Consider the following 12,500-nt stretch of genomic DNA (forward strand, 5'->3'; position numbering starts at 1 on the left):
TCCTCTCCAACTGCCATATCCTGTGGGTGGGGATAGTCTCTTGGGGGAAATGTTAGATGTGACAAAGTGGGGACAGACAAAAAACATTGACAATAATTTATATAAATACAGAAATAAATAATTGGACTCATAAATAGCCAGAAAGGATTAGTGCTGTGGTGTTCCTCAGGTCAAAAATTGTGAGGTAATGTCAACAATCCATTTACTATTGGTTCTCTGTAAAAGATGGAAAATTGCTTGGGGGTAATGGTTTAGTTCTTGATCATGGCACAAACTTCCACCCATTTTTTTCGAACCGAAAATGCAGCGGAACGGAGCAAACTCCTGGCCAGCCCGTTGCAATGCACTGTCACTCGGGTGGCCCTGTTTACAGGAGAGCTTCGTGGCGTGCCTTCACTTCCCCAGTGTGGATAAGGACGGCTGGCTGGCCTTGTTCTCGGGCCTCAGCCAGCTGCTTGACCAGAGAAGCTTTGTCCTGCTCTAAGATGGCAATGCGCTCACGCTTGGATGACAGCTCCTGTTGGACAGACAGAAATATGGTCAGAAAGCGTTGAAACAGGGAAAGAGTGGAATGCTATGGTCAGAGACAAGCAGTGTCAGAAATCCGATGGGATTCAGCGATTGGACAGCATTTGATGGAAAATCCTGACTGTGTTCCGAACTACGCTGGGAAACATGCTGTAAGCTGCACACACAGCACCCTGCTGCTCTCTGCAGCCAAATGTAATACATTCATATGTCACACATTCCTCAAATGAGGAACAGTCTACAGAGACAGCCAACACTGCGGCAATGCCCTGACCAATCGACGTGGCAGTTCGCGAAGATTGACAGCTAACAGATCCTGCTGCATCTTCTCGCCAACACCGTCTGCTCAATCTCCTCTTATGGTTGTGGGGGTAGGGCAGGGCAATTGACCGGGGAGTGTCGGCTCCTGGAGAATGGCTGAGCAGACTTGGTGGGGCTGAATGGCCTCCTCCTGTTCCTTATGGTTTATACAAAAAGCAGTGCAGTACAGGAACAGGTCATCCGGCACTAAACTCGCACCAACACACCACACCTTTCTAAACTAAACACATTTTTCCTCTTACAGTCCATATCCCTCTATTCCCTGCCTATCTGGATATCTGTCAAGATGTCTCTAAAACATTGTTAATGTATTTATTTCTATCACCAGCTCTGGCAGCTCAGTCTAGTTACTTACTGCCCTCTGTGTAACAAACCTGCCTCTCACATCTCCTTCAGACTTTACCCCCTTAGTAATTGTCATTTCTACCCTGGGGAGAAAGGCTCTGACCACCCACTCCTCCCATGTTTCTCCTGATTTTGCAGACTTCTATCAGACTGTCCCATTGAACTGAAAACAACCCAAGTTTGCCCGACCACTCCTCATAACTGAGCCTGTCCAAACCAGACAGCATCCTGGTAAACTGTTTCCATCCCCTCTCCAAAATGTCCACATCCTTCCTGTTATATGGCACACAGAATTCCGAATGTGGCTTAACTAACGCTGTATACGGCTGCAACGAGACTGGCCAGTACACATTCAGGGCTTTTATGCCCCAACTGATGAGGCCAAGTGTGCCGTACATCTTATGGATCACCTCACCTGCTTGTGTTGCCACTTTCAGGGAACTGTGAATCTGTACACCTAGATCCTGCTGTACGTATGGATCTACTCTTTCCCTACCTAACCTCTTGCTGTTTATGCATGTATAAAACACCTTGGGACTTCCCTTTACCCAGCCTGATTGTGTCTTTTAGCCTCCTAATTCCTTGACTTGAGTTCTTTCCTGCTTTATTTGTATTCTTTGAGTGCTCTCTAAGTTTTCAGTTTCCTAAACCTTATGTATATTTCCTTTCAATTGTTGACTAAGCTCTCAATTTCTCTTGTCATCCAAAGTTCCCAAACTTTGTCGTCCTTATCCTTCATTTTCACAGGACCATGCTGGTCCTGAACTCTAATCCACTGGCCTTTAAGAGATTGCCACATGCCAGATATGGATTCACCCTCAGACAGCTGCCCCTAGTCCACATTCCCCAGTTCCTGGTAGTTAACATTCCCAAATTTGGTATTTTCACTTGGGGACTACTCTTACACTTATCCATCAGTATCTTAAAACTCTCACAGAGTTACTGTCCCTGTTCCTGAAATGCTCCCTGACTGAAGCTGACAATGATCACCTGGCCAGGCTCATTCCCCAGGAGCAGGTCTAGTACGGCCCCTTTCCTTGTTCGACTGTTTATACATCGTTTCAAGAACCCCCTCCTGGACACACCTAACAAACACCAATCCCCCCTCTATCCAAGCCGCTGGCAGTGAGAGAGTCCCCGTCAATATAGAGGGAGTTAGAATCACCCCCACAAAAGGAGACAAAAGCTGCAGACAATGGTCCTGGTGTGTTCTCACCAAGACCCCTGTACATCCCTGCTCCTGTGCTCCAATCCTCTGGCTACGAAGGCCAACAGCCCACTTGCCTTTGTCAGTGCCTGCTGCCCCTGCAATGTTTATCCCCACCAACAGGTGAATGAGGGGTGTCCAGGTCTCATTGCCCGTCCTCCCTTCTCAATCTGTTGCCATTCAGTTAATAATCCACTTTCCACCAAAGTGTATAAGTTCATGTTGATCCACATAGGACTTTTTCTGCTGGACATATCCATAAACACCTGCTGGCCGTACCTTGGTCAGTAGGTGGTTCTGCTCTCTCAGCGAGCTGACAGACTGCTGTTGGAATGGCTGTCCTCTCGGGGGGGATCCAAAGCCGTTCAGCCGAGGGGCAGAGAATGGCACCTGCGAACGAGAAAGGGTACATGTTCAGGGCTTTTGGCACCGGTGCGAGGGTCAGAAACCAGAGTGCATCCTCGCTGAGGGTCACTGCTCCAGGTGGAGGCTTCTGACAAGGAGCTTCATTCTGTGACACAGGTAGCCCAAGGTCAGCTCACGTCATTCGGCTCGTGACCCCAGTCTGGGCCCTTCGAATATATCTGAGACAGATGTTTGATCAGGAGGGCACACGAGAGATAAAGGCGTCAAACAAAGGCCGGGGTGAGCGGGCGTCCCAGTTTGGTGGGGAGACTCCAGATTTCTCATTAAGGATCACGAGATCCCGACAGTCTTCCTGGAAACTGATTATAATGTACATGCTGAGGCTCCTCCCTTTAAACAACGCGCCAGGAAAAGATTTCAGAGGCAACACACTGGGAGTTCACCTCCCAGGCCTTTGAAAGGCAGTGAGGCATGAGGAGAATGTTGCAATCAGCAGTGTCCTTTGATATTGCAAGATGACTTGTTTCACTGGATACATTGCAGAGAGAAAAGTTTTTTTTGTTTTATTCATTTACAGGATGAGGGCATCTCTGGCCAGGCAGCATTTATTTCCTATCCCTAATTGCCCAGAGGACAGCAAAGAGTCAACAATGTTTTGCTGTGGGTCTGGAGTCACACGTAGGCCAGATCAGTAGATTTTCTTCCTTAGCGGACATTAGGGAACTGGAAGGGCTTTTCTGACCAACAACAATGTCAAAGAGGTTGATAACACTCTCAATTCCAGCCTTTTATTGAATAAAGTTTTTTATGCCATGGTGGGATTTGAACCAGGATTAAGAGCATCGAAATGATGCCAGTCAGCCATCAGCTTGCCATGCCATGCAAGAGGGGCTTGACAAAGTAGAGGTACAAAGAGGTTTCTTCATGTGGAGCGATTCAGAACGGGAAGTTTTAGGATAAGGAGTAACAGATTTAAAACTGGGATGAGGTGAAATTGCTTTTCTCAGAGTGAGATGAATCCTGCTGGAATTCACTCCCCCAGAGTCCCACAGCATCCACACAGTCTCAAAGTGGAAGCCAACATGCTGGCAGAAATGAATCGATCTCCCCCAGCACTGTTACTACAGCACAACACCCCCACCCGCCCTTTCTATTAAAGGCTGTTCAACACTTTTAACCGTGAGTTACATCACTTAGTAAGTTTGTGGATGATAAGAAGGTAGGTCGCGTTGTGGACAGTGCGGAGGGCTGTTCTAGGTTACAAAGGTACATTGATAGGATGCAGAGCTGGGCTGAGAAGTGGCAGATGGAGTTTAACACTGAAAAGTGTGAGGTGATTCATTTTGGAAGGACTAACTTGAAAGCAGAATATAGCATTAACAGAAAGATTCTTGGCAGTGTGGAAGAGCAGAGGGATCACAGGGTTCATGTCCACAGTTTCCTGAAAGCTGCCACCAAGGTGGATAGAGTTGATAAGAAGGTGTATGGTGTGTTAGCTTTCATTAATAGAGGGATTGAGTTCAAGAGCCGTGAAGTTATGCTCTAGCTATACAAAAGCCTGGTTCAGCCACATCTGGAGTATTGTGTCCAGGTCTGGTTGCCTCATTACAGGAAAGATGTGGAAGCATTTGAAAAGGTGAAGAGGAGATTTACCAGGATGTTGCCTGGAATGGAGGGAAGGTCTTATGAGGAAAGGTTGAGAGAGCTAGTGCTATTTTCTTGAGAACGATGAAGGATGAGAGGTGACTTGATAGAGGTGTATAAAATGATCAGAGGTATAGATAGAGGGGACAGCCAGAGACTTTTTCCTGGGGTGGAGGTAGCTATTACAAGGGGGCATAATTTTAAAGTGAGTGGAGGTAGATAAAGGGGAGATGTCAGAGGTACGTTCTTTACTCAGAGAGTGGGTCGGGGCGTGGAATGCATTGCCGGAGAGGGGAGTGGAGTCAGCCTCATTAGGGGCATTTAAGTGGCTATTAGATAGGCATATGGATGATAGTGTAAGGTAGGGGTGGAGGTTAGATAGACCTTAGGTTTAGGGTAAAAGTTCGATACAACATCGTGGGCTGAAGGGCCTGCGCTGTGATGGACTGCCCTGTGTTCTATGTTCTCTCAGCTGAGACGTGTGAATCAGCCGGTGATTCAGTGAAGGGCCAGCAAGTGGGCAGCGAGCACTCACGGGGCTGGCGAACGAGTGAAACGCAGCGAGCGTTTATCGTTTTTGAATTCACTGGTGGGGCAGGGCCTCCCAGGGGCTGGGCACAGCATTTACTGTCCCGTCCCTAGTTGCCCCTCCAGGAGGGGCCGCTGGTGGGCTGCCTTCTTGAACCATGGCTGCAGCCACTGGACAGCGAGAGGAAAGCTTTCACCCTTTCGGCGATTGAGAGCGAGGGGTCACTCATTTCACAGGAATGGGAAGAGGCAGGGGCCAGTGGGCTCGCTCCTCGGCCTGGCCAGTGTGGTCATTGAGAAGGCAGTGGGCAGGGGGTCATAGTTCATGAATGCCTTCCTCTCTTCAACAGCAACCATCAGGTCCTTGGAATGGGAGCTCTCCATTTAAACTTGGTTCCCGCCGCTCCCCTATACTTGCGCTGCCCCTGGTGGGGTGCTTTCACGACGAGCACAGGCAAGTTGACGGCTGTTAGGAAAAGAAAAAAAAACCCACATCCTGCGGAGAGAAGAAAACAGAAAAGAAGGGAAACAAAAGGCATGGGCTCATTAATCTGCGCAGAGAGGGAAAGCAGCCCATCTGGCCTACACGTGACTCCAGGCCCACCGTGATCGGGTTGTCTCTTCGCTGACGTCCGAGATACCTGACAGCGCGCCGTCGGGTACAAGAACAGCCAGAAGTGGGCAACAGATTCTGTCCCTGACAGAGACCCCGTGAGGAACAGTTACTGTCCCTGACAGTGATCCCGTGAGGAACAGTTTCTGTCCCTGACAGTGATCCCGTGAGGAACAGTTTCTGTCCCTGACAGTGATCCCGTGAGGAACAGTTTCTCTCCCTGACAGTGATCCTGTGAGGAACAGTTACTGTCCCTGACAGAGACCCCGTGAGGAACAGATTCTGTCCCTGACAGAGGCCCCGTGAGGAACAGTTACTGTCCCTGACAGTGATCCCATGAGGAACAGTTTCTGTCCCTGACAGTGATCCCGTGTGGAACAGTTTCTGTCCCTGACAGTGATCCCATGAGGAACAGTTTCTGTCCCTGACAGTGATCCTGTGAGGAACAGTTTTTCTCTCTGACAGTGATCCTGTTTGGAACAGTTACTGTCCCTGACAGTGATCCCATGAGGAACAGTTACTGTCCCTGACAGTGATCCTGTGAGGAACAGTTTCTCTCCCTGACAGTGATCCTGTGAGGAACAGTTTCTCTCCCTGACAGTGATCCCATAAGGAACAGTTACTGTCCCTGACAGTGATCCAGTGAGGAACAGTTTCTGTCCCTGACAGAGACCCCTTGAGGAACAGTTTCTGTCCCTGACAGTGATCCCGTAGGGAACAGATTCTGTACCCGACAGAGACCCCGTGAGGAACAGATTCTGTCCCTGACAGTGATCCCGTGGGGAACAGATTCTGCCCCTGACAGTGATCCAGTGAGTAACAGTTACTGTCCCTGACAGTGATCCAGTGAGGAACAGTTTCTGTCCCTGACAGTGATCCTGTGAGGAACAGTTTCTGTCCCTGACAATGATCCAGTGAGGAACAGTTTCTGTCCCTGACAGTGATCCCCATGAGGAACAGTCTCTGCCCTGACAGTGATCTTGTGAGGAACTGTCTCTGCCCTGACAGTGTCCTGTGATGAACAGTTTCTGTCCCTGACAGTGATCCAGTGAGGAACAGTTTCTGTCACTGACAGTGATCCCAAGAGGAACAGTTTCTGACCCTGACAGTGATACCGTGTGGAACAGATTCTAGGGCTGACAGTGTTCCCATGAGGAACAGTTTCTGTCTCTGACAGCAACCCTGTGAGGAACAGTTTCTGTCCCTGACAGTGATCCCGTGAGGAACAGTTTCTGCCCATGACAGCGAACCCGTGAAGAACAGTTCCTGCCCCTGACAGTGATCCCATGAGGAACAGATTCTGTCCCTGACAGTGATCCAGTGCGGAACAGATTCTGTACCCGACAGTGATCCTGTGAGGAACAGTTTCTGTCCCTGACAGTGATCCCGTGAGGAACAGTTTCTGCCCCTGACAGTGATCCCGTGAGGAACAGTTTCTGCCCCTGATAGCGATCCCGTGAGGAACTGTTTCTGCCCCTGACAGTGATCCCGTGAGGAACAGTTTCTGCCCCTGATAGCGATCCCGTGTGGAACTGTTTCTGCCCCTGACAGTGATCCTGTTTGGAACAGATTCTAGGCCTGACAGTGATCCCGTGAGGAACAGCTTCTGCCCCTGACAGCGCTCCCGTGAGGAACAGTTTCTGTCCCTGATAGCGATCCCGTGAGGAACAGTTTCTGTCCATGACAGTGATCCTGTGTGGAACAGTTTCTGCCCCTGACAGTGATCCTGTGTGGAACAGTTTCTGCCCCTGACAGTGATCCTGTGTGGAACAGTTTCTGCCCCTGACAGCGATTCTGTGAGGAACGATCCCAAATGAAGTGACTACCTTTGAAAGAGATGCTTGCCCGGCCGTGGTGGAGGTGGTTACTGTTGGATGTGGCGGGACTGAATGCGGGAACTGTCATCGTGTCTCTTTCTATGTTTAAGTTCCTGCGCCACACTCCCAAACACCCACACACAGCATCATCCCTTTCCCACTCTCCACCCCACCCCCTCACATACAGCTTCCACCCCCCCATCTCCTGCCTTTAGGCAGCCAACATGTCAATCATCACAGACACCGTGTCCAGCCTGGTGATGTGGCCCCACAGCGGGCATCTGGCACAGGTTTAGGCTGGGATTACAGTCAGAACGGACTGGTTGGGCCGAAGGGTCTATTCCCATGCTGTGTGACTCCAAAACATTCTGCTTCCCGAAAGTGGTAGTTCTTGGAGAGGGCACAATCAGGATTGATTGTCATGAGAGGGGCTTTATTAGCTCCGGCTCCTGTTTTGGATATCCCCGTGATTGGATGGAATGCTCTGTGGGGCAGATTTCCCCTCCTGAAGTGTACCAGATGAGTTTTATCCGCATCCCCTGGTCTTTGTGATCACCCACCTCTTTAAAGATTGGAGACCGATTTCATCCACAGTTTTAAACCCCGCGACTGCCCAGTTGAAACCGGAGAGCATTGCGCTGGATTGTTCAGGTTCCAGATGGATTATAACACTATCAAAGCTGCTCACGGTGATAAATGTGTGTAACATCCATTTTATTTTTAATGCTCGGGAAATCGTTTTTTACAAGAGGGGCAGATGGATTCCGGTTTCCATTCTCCAAAGGTTAGGATTTTTTTTAAAAAGTGAAAGATCAGAAAGTACATTTGGGAAAGTGACGTAAAAAGTATAATTTCTGAAATAACGCATGAACATAAGGAATAGAAGCAGAAGTAGGCTATTCGGCCCCTCGTACCTGCTGCAATAAGATCGTGGCTGAGCTTGTCGTGGACTCCACTTACCTGCCTGCTCAACATAATCCTTATTTCCATCACTGTTCAAAAACCTATCCATTTTTGCCTTATAAGAACATGAGAACTAGAAGCATGTGACTTAGTGAGTGCCTCGCAGTGATCAGCTGGTTTGATGGTAACTGAGGTTATGGCGGGTAACCCCTTGTACACACAGTGGGGGTTAGACCTCCGAGGTGCGTTCCCATTCCTCCTGCCAGCTGAGTGCTGGGATCGCCTCTTCCTCTCCCGTCTCCATCCACATCCCACCTCACCATACCCAGCCCCCAGCATCACACTGTCCCAGAACCCGAGAGAGAGTGGCTCATTTCCAAAGGCCGCAGTGACCATCACTTCACAGAGACTAACCTTCCCAGAGGAGCAAATGAGTTCGCCAAGGCAGCAGTTCACTTCCTGGATCTTGGCCAATAGCCTGCAGGCTTGGTCCTGGGGGGGTTGGGTAAGTTGATCCTGGAACAGGAGGGTAACACAGTGAGTAAGTGGGCAGCACAAGGCAGGCTGTGAGCCATCCTGGTGGGCAGGAAGACCTCGGAGGAAGAACAATCCCACCCTCAAAGCTCAGGGCAGGGAGCCTTGGATACTTTCTTGGAGCAGAGACAGATCGATTCTTAACAAGCAAGGGTCCATTTGTATTCTTTCACAGGATGTGGGCATCTCTGGCTGGACCCAGCATTTACTGCCCCATCTCTGGTTGCCCCCCTTGAGAAGGTGGGCGTGAGCTGCCTCCTTGAACCGCTGCAGTCCATGTGCTGTGGGCTGGCCCACGGTGCCCCTCAGGGAGGGAATTCCAGGATTCTGACCCAGCAACACTGAAGGAACGGGGATATATTTCCAAGTCAGGATGGGGGGGGGGTGCTCGGAGGGGAACTTGCAGGGGGCTGGTGTTCCAATGTATCTGCTGCCCCTTGTCCTTCTGGATGGAAGTGGGTCGTGGGTTTGGAAGGTGCTGCCTGAGGGTCTTTGGTGAATCTCTGCAGAGCATCTTGTAGATGGTACACACTGCTGCGACTGAGCATCAGTGGGGGGAAGGAGTGGGATGTTTGTGGATGTGGTGCCAATCAAGTGGGGGCTGCTTTGTCCTGGATGGTGTCGAGCTCCCTGAGTGTGAAAGATTCGGAAGGTGCTGCCTGAGGGTCTTTGGGATGAATTTGGTTGGAAGAATGGATGAGAAGAATATTATTTAAACGGTAGGGGGGTTGGAAAGTGAGATATTTATGGGGAGCTAGGTGACCTAGTCAATAAGTCACGTGCAGGTGCAGCCTGCTATTCGGAACATTGGTCTTTATAGCAGCAGGATTTGAATACAGGAGCAGCGTAAGTCTTGCTTGAATTGTATCAGATCTTGGTTGAGAGCGCCTAGAGAACTCTGTGCAGTATGGGCTTCCTTACCTCAGGAAGGGAACTTCTGCCATAGATGTTCACCAAACTGGTTTCGGGTTGAGTGGGAGTGCCCTGTAAAGACAGACTGGTCAAGCTGGGCCTCTAGAGTTTTCAGGAATGGAGGTGATCTCACAGAAACTTACAAAATACAAAGGGATAGACAGGAAAGGTGCAAGTAGGTGTTCCCTTTGCCTGGGGGAGGTACTGTTTGAAAAGTGAGGGCGACACCACTTAGGATCGAGAGGGTGAGATTTTTGTTTGTTAGGCAGAGGGTGGTGCATATTTGGAACGTTGTACCCAGAGGTTCAGTCCTCGAGTATGTTCAAAGTAGAGGCAGAAACGATGATTACGAAGGAGCATAATTTTAAGGTGATTGGAGGAAGGTACGGGGCAGATGTCAGAGGTAGGTTCTTCGCACAGAGAGTGGTGGGAGTGTGGAATGCGCTGCCGGCAGTGGTAGTGGGATCAGCCACTATAGAGGCTTTTAAGTGATTCTTGGATAGGCACATGGAGGATAGTAAAATGAAGGGTATGCGGGGTAGCTGAATCTTAGTAGGATACTAGGTCAGCACATTGTGGGCTGAAGGGCTTGCACTGTTCTATGTTCTAGAGGCTAATACCTTGTTGATGAGCGATGTGACTAAAAAGGTGTTTTGTTCAGACACTGAATGGTAGGAACAGCTTCAATGCCCAGAATGGCCTACTCCTGTTCTGCTGTTCCCATCTCCGTGGGTGGAATGGACAGGGGAGCCGCTGGGCATGACCATCTCGATGGACTGGGAATTCAGAGCTGGAGTTCCAGGCCTGGTCCTGACTTTGGCCCAAAATGTCTCTCTATGTGCCTGGATTGCAGGAAGCCGGCTGGCTTGGTGATGGGATAGAGAGGAGGCCGCTCAGCCCAGGTGGGACAACAGGTCGCAGTGGGGGACCCCTCCCTCAGCTGGCCGTGCCAGAGCTCACCTTGTTCCCAAAGACTCGCCTGACATGCTTCTGCCTCTGGTGCAGGGCATGGATCTGCTGATGGTACCAGTCCCGTGCCCACTCCACCACCTCCAGGCCATGCAAGAGGGCATCCCGTTGGCATTCCAGCTCCTTCAGCTGTGAGGAGACACAAAGGCAGAGAGAAGCAATCCACTTACTTAAAAGCCAACAGCACTAACTGTTTTCCTATGAAGCTCCATCCAGAAATCATCTGAGTTCGATTTAAACTTTGCATCCTGGTTATCAAATCCCTCTTCTGCCTCACTTCCTCCTCCTCTCTATGAACTTTTCCTGGCATTCAGCCCCCTCTCCAAAATCTCATGGATTCTCCAGTTGTAGCCTCCTGGGTGCCCCGATCTTAATCTCACCCACACAGCTTCCTCTCACCCCTTGGATCCCAAGCTCTGGAATTGCCTCCCTAAATCACTCCCCGTTTAGGACACTCTTTAACACTCGCTCAAACCAGAGAAGGTACAGCCCATTTCTGAGCAAGGGACGTTGAAGTTAAGGGCAATGGTGTGTGTGTGTGTGTGTGTGTGTGTGTGTGAGAGAGAGAGAGAGCGATCAAATGTACGGTCTCACCAGGAAGCCTGATTTCCTGCAAAGTCATCCCCCAAAAGCAGAACCGGAGGTAGGGAGTTCTTCCTTGCATTTCTGAAGGAAGTGGCTCTAACAAGCTGGGCCAGACCGCATTTATTGCCCATCCATAACTGTTCTGGTGTCAGTAAGCTGCCTCCTTGAACCGCTGCAGTCCATGTGCTGTGGGCTAACCCACAATGTCCCTCAGGGAGGGAATTCCAGGATACCATCTACAAGGTGCGCTGCAGAAATTCACCAAAGACCCTCAGGCAGCACCGTCCAAACCCACGACCCACTTCCATCCAGAAGGACAAGGGGCAGCAGATACATGGGAACACCCAGACCCCCTGTACATTTCCCTCGGAGCCACTCCCCATCCTGACTTGGAAATATATCCCCGTTCCTTCAGTGTTGCTGGGTCAGAATCCTGGAATTCCCTCCCTAAGGGACATTGTGGGTCACCCCACAGCACATGGACTGCAGCGGTTCAAGGGGGCAGCTCAACCCCACCTTTGCAAGGGGGGCAACTAGGGACGGGGCAGTAAATGCTGGGCACTGCTGGCGATGCCTCACTCCATTATTAAATAAACGTTTCAAAAGCACAGATACCATTTTGTTCCGATTAAAAACCAGCATCAAAACCACAACCTTACAATTGGATGAATCAAGTAACACTTTTGCAGACAAACCTGTAAGGAGTTAATCTCAGTAATTTTTCAGGGTAGAGATTTCAGGGCAGGTGTTCAACTGGAGCTTTAAAAGTGGGGAAGGACAGTGTTTCAATCAGCTCTGGGTGTGGAAGGATATGGGGAGTAGGTGATGAATTTGCTGGGAATCAAACGATGGTGAAGGCTAGTGTATGGTTACCCACTGAATTAACACAGCTACTCACCCCATTCACAGTGCTGGGCAGCTTGAATCAAACTTGAACTAACTTTCCGGAAATGTAACCCTTGGCGATCATCTTGAATTGCGAAGCCTCTCGAAGCCCAACAGGCCCAGCATCGAGATGGTCATTTTTTTTTGTGGGATCGGTTCCCACTGCGAGCCTGTTTTGGGGCTTATACATTGTGCCTCACCCAAAACTTTGTCTTCTTGACCCCTAGCGAGGGGTCCTGACCCCACTTCCCTAACCGCTCATCCTTGGGGAGCCCGGCATCAGAGGGATTGGAGAAGAGATGAAGTGAGTAGGCTGAGGGTTGCAGGTCAGTGATTGGTGGAG

At 50.0% G+C, this 12,500-nt stretch overlaps 2 protein-coding genes across 2 annotated transcripts in view; one reads left to right on the forward strand and one right to left on the reverse strand.

The window, feature by feature from the left end:
• LOC125446591 (histone H2B-like) overlaps nucleotides 1-12,500 on the forward strand; it is a 267,925-nt gene that overhangs the window by 190,321 nt on the left and 65,104 nt on the right. The window lies entirely within an intron of this gene.
• Nucleotides 33-12,500, reverse strand: part of LOC125446351 (suppressor APC domain-containing protein 2-like) — a 40,511-nt gene continuing 28,043 nt past the window's right edge. The window contains exons 4-8 of the mRNA XM_059639397.1: nucleotides 10,679-10,816; nucleotides 9,728-9,790; nucleotides 8,687-8,788; nucleotides 2,681-2,791; nucleotides 33-517 (exon numbers count right to left, since the gene is read on the reverse strand). Coding sequence (XP_059495380.1) covers nucleotides 368-517; nucleotides 2,681-2,791; nucleotides 8,687-8,788; nucleotides 9,728-9,790; nucleotides 10,679-10,816 — 564 coding nt within the window. The 3' untranslated portion in view covers nucleotides 33-367. The remainder of the gene's footprint in view (nucleotides 518-2,680; nucleotides 2,792-8,686; nucleotides 8,789-9,727; nucleotides 9,791-10,678; nucleotides 10,817-12,500) is intronic.

The sequence above is a fragment of the Stegostoma tigrinum genome, chromosome 34, assembly GCF_030684315.1.
Source record: "Stegostoma tigrinum isolate sSteTig4 chromosome 34, sSteTig4.hap1, whole genome shotgun sequence".
Lineage (NCBI taxonomy): Eukaryota > Metazoa > Chordata > Chondrichthyes > Orectolobiformes > Stegostomatidae > Stegostoma > Stegostoma tigrinum.